Raw genomic sequence first — 19,757 nt, 5'->3', positions numbered from 1 at the left:
CCTTCAAGCTGAGCACAGTACTGGTACTGGGTGGAGGTGCTTTGCTGGGGATCTGTAAATCTTGATGTAGAGAATAACCAACAGAGTAATTAGGGCTGAGGCATCTGCTGTATCACTGCTAATCCTGACACTGTGATTTCAAAAGCATTTAAATTTTCATTCGTGCTGTCTAAGTGTATTTGTGCCCAAGTGTCTTTGGGGCAATAGCAGATTAGCTGGAGGCCATCTGATGGGGAAACATAATGTCTGAAAAGGTTCCCAGTGATTTAAGTCCTGTCTCGTGTGAAGGGACGCTTGCGATATTTCATCTGTTTATTTATTTAATTTTGCTTGGCTAGAGCTTTATAACCTGGGCAGTCAAACACTTCTTCCAGTCTTGTCTTCAGTTAAACACATCTTTTTTTTGACACTGGCCAAATGATGAGCTGATTTGCTGGTTCTTTCCTGATTAAGCAGCAAGATTAACCTGCTTTTGCATTCTGCTGACCATTATTTTTGAAGTGTCTTCATAAATCTCTCAATTAGCACATCTCCAAATAATATCAAGCTGATCTATAGTGATGCAAGAAACCTTCAATAGGGTACCTTGAGTTAGGAATATTTTTATTCATGTTTTTTCCTGGAGCGCCATTTGTGAGCTTTGGTGGAAGTACAGTCTAAATTGCAATGGGACACTTGGGACTGATCTTTCTGAAGAAGGAAGAAGGAAGAAACATCAGCAGGTGCATGTTTTGGCACATCACACCACACGAAGCTGTGTGTATGCAAGTCTAATTATACCCTTTCCCTTCATAATTGCTACAGACAAAACCTGCTGCAGCTATTAACATTAAAGCTGCCATTTTTTATGTTACTTTCATGCATGCTGCTGTCCATTTGCAGATATCTCTTTGAAACCCTGGTCCCAGGGTTCAGCTCATAGCTCCGGTGCAGCCTGCCCAGGAGGAGTGGGTACCTGTCCTTGCTGGCAGAGATGGGTTCCTCCTGTGCCTTGTCTGGGTTTTGCCAGCAGATGGCAATAAATGTAATCGAGTTGCAGAGCAAAACTCGTTTCTGACAGTGCCAGAGGAGAGGGTTTGTAGTCTGGAAGAAGTGTGTGCCCAGCTCTGATCTGTATCGCCTGCTTAACCTTGGGCCAGACAAGAGTGGTTCTCTTGCACCCAGCATAAAGACAGGTAACAGAAAGCTAGTTCTGCAGTTGTCTTTTCTGCCTGCAGAGTGCAAGGGCCCAGAAAACACGGCAATGATTTTCTGTGCTCCTTGTAGCATTTTCCATTTGTACGCATCTGCTGCTGCTCCCCTTCTTTACATAGATAATTCAGGTAAAAGGTTATCTTTGCCCCTCTGGGAGCTTAGCGCTCTCATCCCCTGAGGTTTGTGGCTGGCTTGTTTGGTTTCCAGGCTGCTTTGACAAGGTTGCAGGGCTGGCAGGGTGGCCTGTACTGAGCTGGTTGAGTTCTGGCATTTCGGCCCTGGCAAAACTTTGCCATGTTAATCATCATGGGATGCTCTCCGTCTAGGTCCAGTCCCAGGGTTACCTTCAAAACACCGCAAATACAGAAAGTGCAATGCCATGTTCAGCTGAGCAGCAGAAATTGCCTGTACAGGAAGATGCACATTTAGCAAAGATGGTGTTTTGTGATATCTGGAGACTTTTGTTGGTTGTGCAGTCGTACTCAGTGCCATAGACTCAGAGCATGTGAATTTGCTTTTTTGTTCCGATGAGCCCCTTCCTGTTATTTCTCTACTTTTTTTCACAGAAGATGTCGAGCCAAAAACTGCCATCTTTTCCTGTAATGGTTAAATCTGTTTCCCAGCCAAGTCACAGGCTCTTTATTTCTTCAGGTTAGCTTGCCTGCAGCTCACTCTAAAAGGTGGAGGAGGCCACCCAAAAGCTGAGATTCCCTATTGAGGAAGAAATTTCATAGCCTGAGTGCGCACTTGCTGATTCATGTCTCTCCTGTAGTAGGATCACTGAAGCTGCCAGCACTAGTGCTGCACAAAGTGCCCTGCCTGTATGGTCAATGTACAGACTTTTGTTATGATAAGTGAATATTGCAGTCAAACATCCATTTCTAGATGTTTCTTTTCAACAACATAATGTTTTGCATTCAGAGTATCTGGAAAAGGTCAAACCTGACTCTCCAGCGTGAGGAGGAGGATCGTGTGGGATCACAATGTGTGCCTGCTGCAAAGTTCCCATCAGAGCAGTCATGTGCTGCCGGATCCAGTGGCACCCACAGCCTTAAAGTCTCCATCTCTGCTTCCTTCTCTGCAGGCTTTCGGTTGAATGCCTCCTCTTGGCCCATGTTCCTTCTGAAGACTCTGAATGGAGCAGAGATGGCTCCTGTCCGGATTTTTCACAAGGTATTTTACTGTACTGTTTGTGAAGACATCCTTCTGGCATGTCCCCTATACTGCAGAGCACAAAAATTACAGCTGGCATCTCGTGTGAGATCTGCTGATCCCAGAGGAGATGAACATTGCCCAGCTTTGCCACGGTGCTGCTTCTCCAGGGCAGATCCATACCCTCTGCTGCTGTGTCGTAGCAGTGTCGAGATGCAAACAGAGGTCTACTAAGAAAGTGGCTTGGGCTTCAGTGCTTGGGCTTGAGAGATGTGTTTGTTTTTCACTTGGGCTGCAGGTGCTACTCAAAGTCAGGAATGAAATATGAGAAAGTCAGCACCTCTCTGAAACTTTTTAATGTAACAGAGCTTGCAAGGAGTGCAAATATTGTTGTGAGGCAACACTGCAAGTATGATTTCGTAGTTTGTATTCTCATACCCTTAGTGAAGTCAGAGAGAGACAAAAGCCAGTCTAGAGAAGTTGTGCTGTGGTATGGGATGGTTGGTGTGGCTTTAGTGTATCTGAAGTATAAAAGACTAGGACAAGTAAGCCCCAGATAAGGATGGATGGTGGATCTCTTACATGTCTAGCAAAGCTGAAGAGGGGGGAAGAATGATGGAGAGAGACTGTCATTTCTCAGGTTTTCCTGCTCTGAGATAACAAGGTGAGAGTATCCTATGGAGGCTCTTTTCTTTGGAGCTTTATTTTCTGCCTGTGTTGCATGACAGACTTGTGACAGGGTGCAGTGTTAACGTATCACTGTCTGGATTTGGTCCAGTAGCCAGGTGATGCAGAGCAGTCAGTAGTGGACTTCGTTGCCTCTTGACTTAAAGGGCACATGGTTGCATAGCTTAGGCCAGCGTGTGCACACCTAATTGGGGTTCAAATCCAGCCCACTAGCTCCCTTCTTCATTTGCTTGTGGAGGTGAGTTTGCTGATGGAGGGGACAGCCCTAGTCTGGGGAGGCACTGGCATATCCTCTTTGAGTACATTTTCAACTTCTCCTTGTAGGAACCACCATCTCCATCCCAAAACTTCTTCAAGACAGGTATGAAGCTGGAGGCAGTGGACAGGAAGAACCCTCACTTCATCTGCCCGGCCACCATTGGGGAGGTGAGAGGTTCTGAGGTCCTCATAACATTTGATGGCTGGAGAGGTGCCTTCGATTACTGGTGCCGATATGATTCCCGGGACATCTTTCCCGTAGGCTGGTGCTCGCTGACTGGAGATAATCTGCAGCCCCCTGGAACAAAAGGTAAGGCTCACGTTGTTGCTTAGCTGTCTTCCTCCTCCACTCAGCTCTCAAAGAGCAGCAAAACAGGCAGAGGCTAGCAGCAAGGACATCTGGGTGCCCTGTCTGGCTTTCTTACTGCAGCTTCATGTGTGGTAAAGGTACAGATGATCATACCTATTAGCAGTGTAACAGCCTGGCGTCAAGGTGCTAAGGAACAGCCATCTGTAAAGATGGGCAGGACGATGGCTCTCTGGAGAGATGGTGGTGCTGGACAACATTGCTGAGATCTGCTCCTCTTCAGGAATTTCCTTGGAGTCTTTCCTGTGTCTCTGGAACACACATTCCTAGGGACTTTTTCACAGGGGGACTGGGCTATTTGTGGATATAAGGGAACAATGAGAACTATTAAGTTGCAGGACTGCGCCTGTTTGTACTTCTGACAGTTATCTTGCTCTGCCTTATGCTGTGATCTCTGCTGTGAACATGGAAAAAGCAGGTCTGAATGAGGTTGTACCTGCCTTGTTCCTTGAGCCATGATTGTTGGTTAGGAATGGTATTGGGGAACTTGCTGCCTTGCAAAGGTCCGAGCATTGGCTGTTGAGATTTTCAGATGTGTCTCTAGCTTGCTAGCATTGCCGTTGTGTTTAGGACCAGGGGAGCTGTCCTCACACACGTCCCTCTGGCATTTGCTGGCTGGCAAGTCCAGCACACACCTGTCAATGAAATGAGAAGCAGGAGAGCAACCTCTCTACTGGAGCTGAAGGATTACTTAGGAGAGGCATTTCTCTGATGAGACTGTTCCTCTTGAAAATCCAGGGTCAGCTTGTGCTAACCCGTCAGGCTGGTGCTCTCTTGCCATCCCTTGATGTGAGCCATTTCTGTCCCGCATGCTGCAAGGCTGGTGTCGGGGTGGGTTGCCTGAGGTCATCTCGCTTGGCCTGTGTGCAAGCCAGGCTGTGGGCTCCCCTCGGATGGAGATGATTTCTGTTATGGTTGGGAACTGAAAGGCACTCTCGCTGTTTATCTTGGATTTCTGCATTCAGCCTTGATGTTCCCAGCCTCCCCCTCGCTTCCTGCTGTTTGTTTGCGTCCTGCCCGCTGCTGCCCTGCAGGCTCCACAGAGCTGCTGGGGACCTCCTGGCCGGTGGCTGACCTCTCCAGCAGTGCCCTGGAGTCAGGGGCTCTTGCCCAGCATCTCCAGGGTGCTTCTCAGGTACTGCACGAATGGCTAAAGACATGTTTGTGTTGGGTGGGAGCTTTTCTGGCAGTAAACTGGGGGTGGAAGGTTTCAGGGGCAAGGTGGAAGCCGCCTTCCCAGGAGAAGTGGGAACCTCCATCTGACCCATGGCACCCGGTGCAGGCAGCTCTGTTCCCCTCCAGCCTCCCGGTGCCATGGGCTGAAGCTGTGAGCGAGCAGAGCATCCAGAAATAATGCCCCATCATGGGGCTGACACCGTGGTAACTTGGAGCCATCTTGAGAAGCATTTGCTTCCCCCCTTGGCAGGCAGCAGTGACGGGCTCTACCTCTCACATCGGCTCCGTCAGCAGCAACTCTGCAGTTCCCGCTCACATACAAAAATAGTGAACCCCAAAAGTCATATCTCCCCACTCCCAGGCAGAGGCAGCCCTTGCTCTCAGGCAGACTTCTGCTCTCTTTGCCTTGTTTTTCAAGTACTGGGGCAAGAGCAGGGATTGGCAGAGGTTGCATGAGCCATGCAAAAATGCCGTGGAGTTGGGATCAGCCTTGTCTCTGTGGTATTTTACTTTCCTCTCTGTGGCTACCCCCTCCCTTTCCTGCCCCAGACTTCCCAATTTCCACTTTGTGGGATTAAATCAAAAGAAGGGAGTGCTGGGAACTTTCCTTGTCTGTAATTAAATACCTCCCTTGTTCCTTCACTCCTCAGCCCTGCTTTGGAGGAAGGTTGAGCACAGTCCTCCCAGGACCTGAGAGTGCTGCTCTTGGCAGGGTTGGAGGGGGCTTCACTGCAGAGGGATCCCCCTTTCCTTCATCTCCAATAAAGCTTCCCTGTGTGCCAGCCTGGAGCCTGCAGGACCACGTGGTGGAGTCAGGGAGGTTCCCTTTCCTGCTGGGAATTCCCCTTAAATCAGGGAGACCTGGGGAGACGTGCAGGAGGTCAGTGCTAACTGTGGTTATACTGGGCTCTGCTCACATACCAGACTGACCGTCTTGCCCTGAGCCGATGGGTACTAGCAGGGTGAGATGCTTGGGGGAGCTGAGAAGTCCTGCGAAGAGTTAACTCCATCGAGACTGATGGCTTCCTGGGGCTGAGCAAAAAGAGGCCTCGTGAAATGAGCTCATGTTCAAGGGAAGCAGAAGTTCAAAGAGGCCAGGCATGTTTATTTAATGCTGGTAACTTAATTTAATGCAGAGGTGGAGGAGTGTGGGGCTTCTCCCAGGCACATCCCCTCTCTGGCTCTGGGGCCTCCCACTCCCACCAGTGTTTGCTTAGCTGGGGTGGCTGGGCAGGGTGCTGGTGGAGCTGGGGCCCAGCCAGCCACGCTGAGGGGAGCTTTCAGGAGGGCACGTGTGTGTGAAGGGAGGAAAGGGAGGTCAAACGGCGAGGAGGAACAGCTCTCTGCACGCCAGGTTGGTAATTACATCCCTGTCAGGATGTGCTGTCTGTGCGGTGGCCTGCTGGGAGAGCTCCGCCACGGCTGGCGGCCAGATGGCTACGGGCTCCCGGGCGTCTCCTGGAGCTCCTCTCTCGATGCAGCACAGCTTGGAGCTGGGGGGTTCAAATAAACACGCGCCGCAGGGGAAACGTAGCTCCGGGAGTGCCTATGCACGCGGTCAGTCCTGATCCTCTCTGCTCCGCGTCAGCCGGCGAGCTGGGGTTGGAGGTTGGCTCTGCTGGGCTTACAGAGCAAGGCGAAGTGCGGCAGAGCTCGTCCTGTGCATCCTCAGCTTCTCCATGCCAGCTTGGCAGCAGTTGGGGAAGGCAGGTCCCCATGACCATCCCAAAGGGAGGGGGGTTTCTGTGGGGGGCAGCAAGCTTCCTCTGGCTTCCCACCCATGCCAGCAGGGCACTGCTGGGGTTGTCTCTTGGGCAGGAATCCCCACTCCACTTTTCACATGTAGCGTACAGCATCTTGTGTGTCTTTTTGTGCCTCTTACACATGTGCTTTTTCACCCTTAAACACATATCCCGGGCTTTTAGGAATATAAGGTGAAGTGGACTTCCTCTTAGTTAAACTGAGTGCTGGATGGCAGCTTTGAGCTCTGCTTGAAGGGCAGACTGTGTTGATGGTAGTTTCTGCAGCTACCTTGCACAGGAGGTGCTCATGACTTGTGGGTTGATTTCAGAGTTTTAGAAATTAGCTTTTTTTGACTGTTTCTGGAAGAGCTGTTTGCACGTCCATTCTAACTGAGTCAAGCAGTCATCTTACAGAAATATTGATTGAGAAATATTAATTTATCACAGCGCATATACATAAAACAGCTGAATTAAGGTTGCGTGGGGCATCGAACCCAAACTTACTGCAAAGGTTTTGGACTTTTGTGTTCCATGGTGGGATCAGAGTTTCAGAATAAGGGCAAAACAGAGGACAGTGGTGTTTCCCCGTCTTTAGATATTGCAGCACATGAAAGCGAGGCCAAAATACACTGCATGCACATTACTAACGACGTGGATTTTTTCAACAGAAGACCCTGGAGGTGTGTTGGGTAGGGAAGGAATTATCCACATCTGCCAGGCCTGTGTGCTTTTCCGTTTGAGTCATGAAGTGACTCAACTGACATTGTAGTAGATACAGTGCAGGAGGTAGCTGATATTTCTCAAACTGAGAGCTTCAAGGTTTAGATTAAGTTGTGACGCATGTAAGCAGTGTACGAGTCTGTGCACTGTAGCAATGTTAGGTAGAAATGTAAATTGGGAGGAAAGCAGAGATTGAAGGACTAAAATACGTAGGTCAGCTGTTGTGGGTTAGCCCCGGTGGGCAGCTGAGCCCCCCCAGCTGCTCGCTCACCTTACCAGCAGGATGGGACAGAGAGTCGGAAGAGTGAAAATGTCTCACCTTACCAGCAGGATGGGACAGAGAGGCGGAAGAGTGAAAGTGTGAAAACTGGTGGGTTGAGATACAGTTAGTTTAATAGGTAAAGCAAAAGCCGCACACACAAGCAAAGCTAAACAAGGAATTCATTCACTCCTTCCCATCGGCAGGCAGGTGTTCAGCCATCTCCAGGACAGCAGGGCTCCATCACGTGTAACGGTGACTTGGGAAGACAAACGCCATCACTCCGAATGTTCCCCCCTTCCTCCTTTTTCCCCCAGCTTTATATGCTGAGCATGACGCCACATGGTGTGGAATATCCCTTGGGTCAGTTGGGGTCAGCTGTCCCGGCTGTGTCCCCTCCCAGCTTCTTGTGCCCCCCCAGCCTGCTCGCTGGTGGGGTGGGGTGAGAGGCAGAAAAGGCCTTGACTGTGTAAGCACTGCTCAGCAGTAACTGAAACATCCCTGTGTTATCAACGCTGTTTTGGTCACAAATCCGAAACACAGCAACATACGAGCTGTTATTAAAGAAAGTTAACTCTAGCCCAGCCAAAACCAGTACAGTAGTTTTGATAAACTTTTTGCGGGCATTTTACTTTTTCCAAACTTCCTGCTCCTTGGGGAGTCTGTGAGGAACTCAAGCTTTCATGGCTCTTAAACAGGACAGAAACAACCCTGTTCTCAGGTCACTGACATAAGTGGAGCGCGGATTTGGAAAGCTGCTTTGGAGAGTCCCTCTCTGTTATAAGCAGTACAGAAAATCGATACTTAGGATCGACCTAAAGAATGAGGATTGTTGCTTAGTTGCTTTAAATCATGTCTGGGGAGAAAGGGAGCAAGAGAGACACACACAGAAATGGAGGTGCTGCTGCTAAGGTTCAGGGCAAAACAGATTGAAGGGGGTAATATGAGACACTGATAAAAATCACCGAGAAGAAAGAAGAAGGAGATAATAGGCTGGTTAATGATTGTAGTTTCCGGGGCCACCTGCCCTCAGCTGGGAGGTGGGTTGAGGGAAAATCCCCATCAACAGAGGCCTTGCAGAGAGGAGATGCGTCTGCTTCTGTTAGCCATGGGAAAATTGGGTTTTCACAACCGATCACAGACTAGAGGGAAGTTAAGTCCTTTGTAGTCAGGAAAACACACGTTGGAAGAGGATCCGTGAGAAGTTATTTTCCTTTCTGAAGTGGTTTGTGGGATGGAGAGCTGTGAGCCCCTGGGGGAAGAGAAACCAAACTGGGGTCTTGTCAGGTACCTCTGCGAGGTGGCTTCCAGCTCTGAGCTCTTCAGCCGAGGAGGCGATGCACCGAGGAGTCTATCTATGCCAGGTAAAGGGACACAGGCTGGGAAAAAGGGACTGAGCAGACGGGATCAGGGCTTTCTGCCTATACATGCTGATTGTGGGCACAGGAGTCTTTGACGTTTTCTGCAAGGTCTCAGGCTTTGCACAAGAAAGCATGTAGAACTCTTTTATTTACACACTAGATTTAAATTTCAAAGAAATGCATGCATTTTTCTGGGGTTTAAGCTACAGTATCAGGAACTTCAGCTGTGATTGGCCTCAAAAAATGTGAGACGTTTACAGGACCCCCCAGGAGCCCTGCTTACAGCTGAGCACTGGTGGCTCTGTGCATGATCCCAACAGTACTGCTGATGGAAGATGCTGTGGCAGGGGCAGTCTTCCCTGCAGCTCATTTTCCAGGTCCTGAGAAATCCAGATTTAATCCATGCCTGCACTAGGACCTTCCCCATACACACATGCATACACACACTTCCTCCACTATAATAGCGTCCCTTAAGTCTGCTCGCCTGTGTTTAGTACATCACTGCTGGAGGGCAGGGAAATACTCTAACATTAAAAACAAGGATGCAGGGACACACGCAGCCTGCAGCAACCTGCCCACAGTCACAAGTATTGCTGTCAAAGTCTGTAACTCAGAAGGTCCTTGTGCCATTCCTCTGTTTGGGCTATGCCTCCAGCTGATGCTGGGTTCCTCTGGAGTTCCCTGGCGGGTTCGTTACACCTTTGCCACCCTTCTGGATCCTCTGTAACAGCGAGAGGGGTGACACCGTGCTGGGTGTGGGAGAGGGGCAGCAGTGAAAGCGTTAAGGCTGGGCGGGCAGAGCTGGAAGCAGCTCCAGCGCTGGAATTTGGAGGAGTGGAGTTGCTGCCTTGGCACCAGCCCAGCTGGCGGAGAGGCCCCGCACCCAGCCGGGTCAGAAGAGCTAATGCGGAGCACGTTCTCCTGGCCACTGTGCCAAGGCCGACGGGGAGCTGCAGCGAGCGTACTGGAGACCCTGGTGCTCGGCACGGTTACACAGCAGGCATTTGCCTTGACTGCCGTCACCCGGGTCTGCTGCGAGCTGTCAGCACACTGCTCCCTCTCCCTGGGCTTGGCTGCCTTGAGAGCGTTTCCCTCTGCTTGCAAAGCAAGCAAAAGTTAATAGTTTTAGATAGTTACCATGGGGATATGTTGAAGTGGAGCTCACATCCACTCCTGGACTCGCCATCTGTTGCATGCGTTACACAGCCCGCCCGGATTGCCGAAGAGACCGGAGCATGCCGGCAGGGCCTGGCCTGCCCTTGCATGGGTGCTGCGCCGGGAGCGGTAACTCCAGGACGTAACAGAGGCACAAAATGCTCACCCTGGATAGAAAGTTCATTAAGTTCTTCATCTCACGCCACCATTGCTGCCATGTGATTTATTGGTTAACTGCTTGGTGTCTTCAAATGAAGATGATGATCAGATGCTAGATTTTCTGCCCATGGGCGAAGGTAATGTGTATTTTATGACTTTATTTTTGATGTTACTTGGTTTCTCTTCCTCCTATGGGGCAAGAACATAGCTGTGGGTGGAGGTGCTTCATCAGGAGTAGCTGGCAGGATAACACTCAGGTGAGCTCCTATGGAGGAGATGGAAAAATATTAATTACTGTCACTTCAGGAGTGAGCTGGGATTTGGAGCTCATACATCAAGCTGGGTGACGTTTGTTTGTGTCGGGGTGGCTGGATTTGGGACCACACAGGTAGAGCTTATGTACCGACGGTGGGAGAAGGTTACACAAAGAAGTTCAGCATTTTCTCTTTTATCCACGAGTCTAATGCATGTGCAGCCGTGGTACCTTGGTGTTGCTGCATTTGAGACCGCTGTCGGAAGATCCCAAGAAAAACTCTTGAGCTGTTCGGATCACAGAGCCAAGGCGCTTAGCAGTAATCCTGGCTCGGCTCGGGTGTGTGTCTGGGAATACACGTTAGCTTTGGAGGTCTGGGGGCTTGGACAAGAGCAGCACTGCAGGAGGGTCTGCTGCTCCCCCGACCCTCTTTGGATGCCGACGGTGCCCGTGGTTCAGCAGATGGCAAATCTGTGGCTCAGCAGGAACGGTGAATATGGCGTGTCAGAGACCTGATGTTACTGTGTGATGTCTTGGGTGAATATGGCGTGTCAGAGACCTGATGTCTTAGGGCTGGCAAGAGCCTCTGAGAAGAGGAGCTGACCTGGGAAAGGCAAAGTTTCCACTTTCCAGTCCCCCAGCCTGTCCTTAATACCGGTGTCTCAGATTCCTCCCAGCTTGACTTTTCCTCATGTGTTTTATTCTCAAATATTTCATAACCCAAAGAGCCTGGGTTGTATTCAGGATGTTTCCTTCCCTTTTCCATCCTGATTCCTGGCCCAAACCAGGGTTTCACAATCTCAGGACGTTACTGAGTCTTTGCAGGACATTTCTACAGGAGCATCGCTGTTGAAACCTTCCTCTCTTTGGGTGAATAACGCTGGGGTCGCGGCTCCATTTCTGCAAGATCTCTGACCAGTAACAACGCTTCTGCTGATGGGATGTGGTGCAAGGCTGTGCATGAAGCTTGTGTAGGCTGAAGGTCTGAGTGCTTTCAGGATTGAATTGGACAAACTCAAGGGAGAGCAGCCGTCCAGGGCTTTTATTTCTGTGGGTCTAAAAGTGTCTGGCTCAGGATGTCCTGAGCTGCTCGTTACAAGCAGGGCTGGTGTCTCTGCCTAACCATCCTCTGCTGCCAGGTTTGGAAGCAGAGTTAAATAAGCTTAAAGTATGCCCAGTGTAACAGTTTGTCTATCTTTAGGAGAGTCACAGGGAGAGCACAGTTTCCCATCTAGATGAAGTGTTTTAAACACTTAGTATTAAGAAGCTTCGCATCAAGGATTTGGGGCTCCACGCCTAGTTTCTGCCTGTCACCAGCACACGTATGCCAGCTGTTGGTGACAGGAGCTTGGTCCCTTGTAGGGATGCCACTTCTGATGCAGGCAAGTGCTGGAGGAACCAGAATGACCAGGCTCTTCTCACAAAGGTCTGTAAAGGCTGTGCATGGTTAATGGGATGGTTGTGATCGGAGCAGCGTATGCACATATAGGAGAAAATCCCCCCATTTTGGTGGGATTTTTTCACAGTGACGTCATGGGAGCAAGAACATTACGTTATCATCTCATGACCTACTGGGTAGTTTCTTCATTTTTTTGTTTCCTCCCCATTTTTTGGAGAGCTGTTGAGCCCAGCTCTGACCCTCACTTTGGTGAACAGGTATATGTTGCCACGGCATGCGTTTTTATGGGATCTAGGAACTTCATACTGAATATACAGCCCCACTTGTTATAAAGATTGGACCTTTTGCGGCTTGTCACAGTTCTCCTCTTGATCTTTGGTATTTTTATAACTTCTGAACAGCTTTAAAAAAGAACAAAAGGTGGAATAAACCACACCCACCTAGCAGTCTCCTTGTTCTTTGTGCACTGATATGTTGAAGGTGTTCTGCTAATATTTAACCAGGAAGCCAAAGCTAAAAAGAGAGCTTCAGAGAGGATCAGAACAAGCAGAAACCCCAGGAACAGTCCTAAATAGCCTGAATACAGTAAGAGTACAGAAACATTTTGATTCTCAACATGGGTCTTTGGAAACCCACTGATAATTAACTCCCAGGGGCACCAGACGTGATCAGTCAGTAGATTAGCTGTGGTGGCCTCTTATGCCACATATTTTCACTGAATGTATGTCCTTGAGCTAGCTGGATATAAATAGCAGTATAGCCATGCCGTTGCAAACTTCCTGCGGGCTGTAAATCTGTGAAGAAACTAGAGACCTCTGTCCTGCTGCAGGTGTAGTTCAGGGTGGTTTGGGCATGCTTGCACAAGCTGAAGTCTTACCCAGTCTGCAGGTTGGTTGCTTCCTAAGACCATGGCTCTGGGATTTTCTTGAGGACTGTTGTGTGGACCAGACGTGTCAGTCATCCCTGGTGCTTTTGGCAGCCCTCTATGGGTACATGCTCTGCTGATGGCCTCTGCTGAAGCACTAAGCCTGGAAGAGCTGCCGTACAATGTTTTTCCTGACATGTGGAAATGAGTTTATTTAAGTTGTCGGTGTCTGTGTCAGGACCAAAGGTGCCAGTTCTGCTCATGTACCATCTACTGAACAGCTCCAGAGTGTCACAGTTGCTGCTGGAGTACTCACCATGTGTCCATGGGCACTGTCATGCAGGAGACAATCTCAGCCTGGCTTTGGGGTAATCAAATTAAGCTTGAGTATTGAAGTTCAGATTTTTACTTGATTTTGTTCTGACTTTGCCAATAAATATTGGCATTGCCATTTCTCTTGGAGCTCCCTGATTGCCCCTGTATGTCTTCTTTCACCTGCTAGTGCATCCCCTCAGTCAGGAGCTTGAGTTTCAACTCTGCTGATGCATTTCTCGTGCTGGAGCTGCTCAGCTCAGTTCTCATCTCCTTTTTGTAGTTCAGAATTTCTCTGTTTTAATTCCATAGCTGTTTCACAGCTGATTAAAACAACACACCATTACAACAGCTTTATTTTTGCGGTGGACTGGAGAAGGTGAAACTAATAGGGGGATCACAGCAAGCAAGAACCCAGGTTGTGTTGCAGCCAGTTTATTTGGAATAAGAGGTAGTGGGGTGGGGGCAGGAGGAAAACTGCTGATTTGGGATGTGAAGAAGGTAATTATAGACAAATTTGGCATTTGCTTGTCCTCTGCGTTTGAACCATATGCCCCAGTAGGCTCATTGCAGCTCCTTGTTGTCCGACCTGGTAGCTGGGCTAGGAGGAGGAGCTGTGCTCCAGGCAGGCTGGGGGAGCTGGTAGCCCCTGTGCTCTTGGCTGCACCTGCAAAGGAGCATCTAACTGGCCTCGCAGAACTGGACCCAGAGTTAACTTGTCTGAGCGCTGAAGAAATAAAAAATGATGCTGGCACAAAGAATGCAAGCCAAGGCCGCCAGCTTTGTAAAAATGGGCTGCAAAGATTGCTGGACACTGGCTCATACAAGCAAGTATTTCTCTAAGGGTGATGAGGATACTCTGCATAGAATAAATAACAGCGCTGTTGCAGTATGGGCTGTAATTTTGTTGAGGGCTTCCTGTGCAATCCAGATCTGCACGCTAAATCGCTCGAACCTGCCCCGCTGTCCAAAACTGCCATTTTTCTCTGTGGTGTAAATGCCTGTGCCGGGTCCATTCCCAGCATGGTCTTTCTGCTCCTTTGCTTTGCCTTCTGGGAGCTGGAAGAGGGGGTGGCAGGGAAAGGAGGGGCTGAAGAAGCAGGAATGTGCTGCTCCTCCAAGGTCCAGCCGTATAATTGGCAGCATGAGACGTTTATGGCTGGTTGTGCAGACATTCCACAGCAAACGTGCTGAGAGATGAAGGGCTTATGAGCTGCTATTTGGGGAGAAGCTTACTTGGCTGCTCCAGTGGTGCCAGGCATGATGCCGTTTTCCCTTATCCAAATGCTAGCCTTTGCAGTATTTTATAAAAAAGGTGCATAACTCAGTTTACCCATTCATTTTATAATGCTACCCAGTGGATACAAAGCAGTTAATTTCTTTCCTGTATGGGGGAGAAATTAAGAGCTGGGTTTTGGGACTAAGTAAATCTGTGTGCTCAGCACTAAACTGAAAATGACTTTTGCTGAGGACAACGATTTGGGCATCCTTGCTCTTCACAGCGCTGTCACTGTCTTTGTCTCTGATCATAAGCCAGTCACTTATCTCTGTTTATTTTGCCATCAGCAGAATGGGGACTGTGCTGACCCCCAGGGCATTTTGATGAATAAGTCTATTGTGTTGCACATCCGTAACACTTGTTGTGCGGGTCTCAAAGCACTTTCCCCCTGCATTGAGGAATATCTGCACACATGTTTATACTCTAAAAAGCATCAATAACTGCTAAGTAATAATAAGAGTTGCTGTCTCTGAAATGATGCCGGAAACCAGTTAAAAACATTAAAAGATATTTTACATCGTATGCTAAGCAGAAGAGCCAAAGCAGTGTGAAGGAACTCCTAAAAATGCTCGATCTGATCAAAGAATTTTCTTAATAGGATCAGTGAAGGGCAGACTCGGGGTGGCTCTCGGCATGCAGCGGGGCAAGGCAGAGCTTAGCCCTGGCTGAAGATATCCCTGGGAAGGCTGGAACTCTGTGGAAAAGAGAATCCAGGGATCAGCTGCAGGTTTGGGGTCTTTTTGCATGATTTTTAACCAGTGTAATGAGGATTTCTATTCAGTTGGTTTCTACCATGACGTCCAACGTCCTGATCTCTCATTTTTCCGAAGTGGAATCTTTTTCCCTGGCTCTTTCTGGCCACTGCCGTGCTTTGAGCTGATGTTCTTGTGCAGTGAACATTAGAGCCCAAGTTCTTCCTCCTAAAGGAGCACCAGGTGGCTCAGAGCTCATCATTTTGCATCGGAAGGTAGGAGGGGTTCTCCCCACACTCATTGCTTTATATTTATCGGTGTGATGGTCACCTGCTGTTTTCTTGCCCTGAAACTCAGTCTCCTAGCTTCTCTCTGGAGCTGCTCACGGGCTGCCACTGTCCTGTCTGCCCTGGGAAGTGTGAATCATTAGAAAACTTTCTCACTGTGCTTATCCCCTCACCAGGTCACTCATGAATACGTTGAGCAGTGCAGATCCCGGTGTGGATCCCTGTGTCCTCCACGTAGATCTCTCTCCTCCGCAAGAATGACTGTTTGCCCCTACCTCTTCTAACCCTTGATTTATCCCTATAGAAACCTTCCTCTTATCCCGTGGCTCTTTAGTTTTTATAAAAGCCTTTGGTGAGGATCTCAGAGACTGTGGAAAGGCAGGTAGGCTGTGTCACATCCGTCCATGTAGTCGCTGACCAGTCCAGACCCTTCCAGGTTTGCAAGGCCGTGTTTCTGTTGTAGAAGCTGTATTGACACTGCCCAAGTAGGTCAGATTCCTCTTGAGAGCCATGTTACTGGGTGAAGCCTCAGTTTTGTTTTGGAAAATGTTTTAGCCAGATACACTTTGTGCTTAGGTAAAATTAGCTACTTGGGTTTAGCAAATGACTGGGTGAACGGGGTGGACAGTGGTGCACAGAAGGGCAGCCTTGGTGATGGAGAGGTCTCTTTGGGTTGTGAGTTCTGGTGTTTGATTCATGTAAGCAGACCCTGCAGGTCCAGAATAGGGTTTTTCTGGTCTTCAGTTCCAGTAGCACCGACTGCAGTCTTCAGTTGTTCTTTTTCACGTATCCATATGTGGTTATAATTAGAGGTAGGACACTTGGGACGTTTTGCAGTACTGTTACTGGTCTGGCACTTCAGGCAAGTCACTAAACCTCCGGCTGTCAGTGTGCTGCCCAGCGTCTCTGAGATGTGTTGCAAGGTACAGTGAACGCCTGGGAAGGTTTTTAAGATCCCTGGCTGCACTGCTTTCAGAAAGTGCTGAGTGTAATTACCAATATGGTTTAAGGCAGGAATGCTGCCTTGAGAGCTGTAAATGTAAGACTTGTGCAAAAAGCAAACAGCAGTTGCTGGTATCACTGTGACTCTTGAGAATTTTTTTTTTAGTTGTTTTATTTTTGTAAATAAAACAACCATTAAAATGCCACAGCTTGTGCCAGTGGGACGTACAGTGGCATCTGCAGTGCACAGAGCTCATCCAAGCGCATGCAAACAATTAAAATAAGAAAATTGCTGCTCCAGACGGTGCAGATTTCTAAGCCTTTAAGAAATGGGACACTCATGATGAATGTTCAGAGCCTTTCTCAGGTTCAACAAATGCGTAAGGCACTGCTTTAGTTTTAAGTAACCGCTCTTCCTCATGTGCCTCTGGATGTCCTGCCCAAAAACGGACACTAAAATGCAACCCGATCATCAGGATGAGCAGGACGGAGACAGTTTTAGGGACCGTGGTTTTGCATTTCTGTGCGTGTTGCTGTGTAACCACTGGCCAGTGAGGTCTGGGAGGGGATTGGTGAATAAAGCACCTCATGGCTTCCAGCAAAGGCAACAGCAAGTTTCAGCAGTCGAAAGCTGAAACTAGACAGATCTTGTGTAAAAAGAATATGCATCTTTGGGATTTAAGATAGCTGAACATGAGAACATCTTGAACATGCTGAATCATGCAGTACTTGGATCCTCTTGCTGTATTATTGTATTAGATATATCCTCTGATCTCTCAGCCTTAGCTCAAGCAGACGTTTTAGGCTGGAGAGCAGGAATCCCTGCAGGGCATAATGAATTATCAGAATAATTGCATTCTGACTTTTAAATTCCAGGATTTGGAGGATTGTTCTTAATCCCTGTCCTTGCAAGGAGCCCATGTCTCCCACCCCCACTCTGACCTTTTCTCCTGTGTTATGTCTGCCTAGCCTGCTGAGAGCTCAGGATGTACCAAATATTGAGCCTTCCCAGAGCCCGTATTTAGGTCCCAGTCATGCTCATGGTGGCCAGTGATGACGGTCTCTGCTTTGGGAAGAATCACAGAGGTTTGAAGCTTTCACATCTTACTCTCAGACAGGCACCGAGCCCTGGTTCCTGTCCAGCTCCAGCCTTCAGGAAGTCCAGGTTTGAACTGCTGCATCCAGGGAGGGATTCAGCCAGATCTCAACAGGATTTCTGTTCTCTGGCAAATTTGCTTATCTTAAATGTGTCTCTAACCCACCTCCTTGGGTCATGCTTCTGACCGTGCAGTGCTGAAGATGGGACAAGGGGCAGCTGGAGCACCAAAGAACCACTGGGCAGGTGGCCTACAGAGCATTCTTCATAGGTGCTTTAAAATGGATATGAATGGCGTTTTCAGTCCTCTCAGAAACCACCCCTGTGTTTTGGGACACTGCAGTGGTCATTACTGATATCTCTAGAGAGAAGGGGTGTGAGCTGCGGCTGCATCTGAGAGTACAGTAGCCCTTAGCATGTGAAATGGCGATTTCGGGTTTTGTGGTCCAGCAGCTGTTAGTAAATGCAAACTGTTAAATAGCTGGTGTATTGGAGAGAAAAGTAGGAAACGGTTCTCCATCTTCAACTCTTCTCTTCCGTATTTTCCTACGTGTTGGCTTTGTTATTCTTATCCCAAGGACATAATTTTGTATTCTTCAAGCTGTGACAAGCCTGAGATAAGCTGATGAGTGACAAATGCTGCTTTCTAGTATTGGCTAACCCTCAAAGTGTGGACAGCAACTTTACAGAGTCTGCTGTAAATAATAGTTTGAGTCACAGCGCGGTGGGCCGCTGCAGGTGCTGCTGGTGCCATGTGTCAACTGGCAAGGGATACTTTGGCATTATGAAGTAGAGCCTAAAGTCTTGAATTCTCTGTCAAGTCTCTTTGTTTCTGCAGGAAGCTCGGGACTCTTGTTTAAACTAATCCTTCAGTGATTAATAGTCCAGTCAGCAGTGCCCATCTTTTCTTTGGCTCTGAGTTCAGCAATGTTTGATCCTGCACCTTTAGGGTGCTGTTTCTCACTGCAGCCAAACTGATCCGATGGCAGCTGGCCCAACAACAAGCTGTCTCATTCCTCCGTGTGTCCGCCCTCATGCTGACCCGGATGCCTGTATGAACAAGACAGTTCAGCCAGCAGAAAACTTGTGTTGATTAGTTTTCTGTTCCATTAATGGCTGAAATGATTAACCACGAGTTCAGATCACAGAATAATTCAGATCAGAAGGGGTCTCTGGAGGTTGCACGGCCCAACTCCTTGCCTAAAGCAAGGCCAGCTTTGGAGTTGGGTTAGGTTGCTCAGAGCTCATGTGAGCACCAAAGCTGTGGGGCAAAGAGACGCTGTTTTTCTCAGCGACAGCAAACTCTTTATTTTTTAAGTAAGAGGGCCGCACTTGATTTTCTGAAAACTTGGCTCCCCTTGGTGGCTCACTGTGGGGTGAAGACAGTGGTACAAGGAAGAAGAAGGTGGGGGTGTCCCTGGCAGATGCTCACTATTGGGCTGGCACCGTCAGCAGCTGAATAAGACACAGTAAATTGAAGTTTTTGGCAGTTAAAGGATATGTGGGCAATGGTTTGCAGCTGCGAGATAAGCCCTCTTGCTGGGCACAGCTGTTACCGCTGCCGGAGCTCAGTGGGTGTTGGGGTGGGTGTGTGCAGGGCTGAGTGCTCTGCTCTGCTCCTCGCCGCAGCAATCCTGGTGCTTCTTGACCATGTCCTTGTAGCATCAGGGGCTGAAATCCTGAAGGAAAGTAACAGGCACTTGGCAAAAACTTCAGGCTTCTTTAGGAAGCATCCAGTCACTGGAAGTGGTTATAAATGCCTCGGTGACGAGACGGCAGCGTGGCCAGCCGTAACTGTGTTTTTGGGGCTGTGCCATTGCTGAGCGGGTGCAGCTGGTGGGATGGCTCCACTCTGAAGTGGTTGGTGTCTCCTCATCACACTGATTGCATGCAGCTCAACACATCTGGTAAGGGCAAGAGAAATGAATTAGCATGGACAGGTGTTTTCTCAGATTCTGGTTAAAATCAAACAAAAAGGCAGGCAAGTCTGCCGAATGGTGTTGGATTGTGGGATTATAAGACCTCGTTTCATTAAATCGCTCCAGGTCAGAAAAATGTCTGTGCATTATATCAGTCTCATTGACACAGCCACAGGAAAAAATATTGGTGCATATTCATCAACGTACTCAGCATTGTATTCAGCAATACCGTTAGGCACAAAGCAACAGTCTAGGTCATTTTCTGTGTATTTATGCCCTGAGCGGGCTGCACATTTAGATGTAACTTAGCCTGTTTCATTGAACAGTCTTCTGAGCTGTAGCAGCTCCTCCATCCCTGCAGGGGCCGTGGCTACAGCAGGGATGTGCTGCCAGGGGCGGCAGGCGCAGTGGAAACTCCTCTGGCGTGGCTGAATGAAATGAGGTTTCCTGTCGTGTGGGCTGCCCGCACCGAGTTATGGACTT

At 48.8% G+C, this 19,757-nt stretch overlaps 1 protein-coding gene across 1 annotated transcript in view; it reads left to right on the top strand.

Moving 5' to 3' along the window:
• SCMH1 (sex comb on midleg homolog 1 (Drosophila)) overlaps nucleotides 1–19,757 on the top strand; it is a 55,898-nt gene that overhangs the window by 14,283 nt on the left and 21,858 nt on the right. The window contains exons 6-7 of the mRNA XM_009286652.2: nucleotides 2,279–2,367; nucleotides 3,358–3,601. Of these exons, the coding sequence (XP_009284927.1) occupies nucleotides 2,279–2,367; nucleotides 3,358–3,601 (333 nt within the window). The remainder of the gene's footprint in view (nucleotides 1–2,278; nucleotides 2,368–3,357; nucleotides 3,602–19,757) is intronic.

The sequence above is a fragment of the Aptenodytes forsteri genome, unplaced genomic scaffold, assembly GCF_000699145.1.
Source record: "Aptenodytes forsteri isolate BGI_AS27 unplaced genomic scaffold, ASM69914v1 Scaffold40, whole genome shotgun sequence".
NCBI classification, from domain to species: Eukaryota; Metazoa; Chordata; class Aves; order Sphenisciformes; family Spheniscidae; genus Aptenodytes; species Aptenodytes forsteri.
This window is presented reverse-complemented; position numbering and strand designations above follow the sequence as displayed.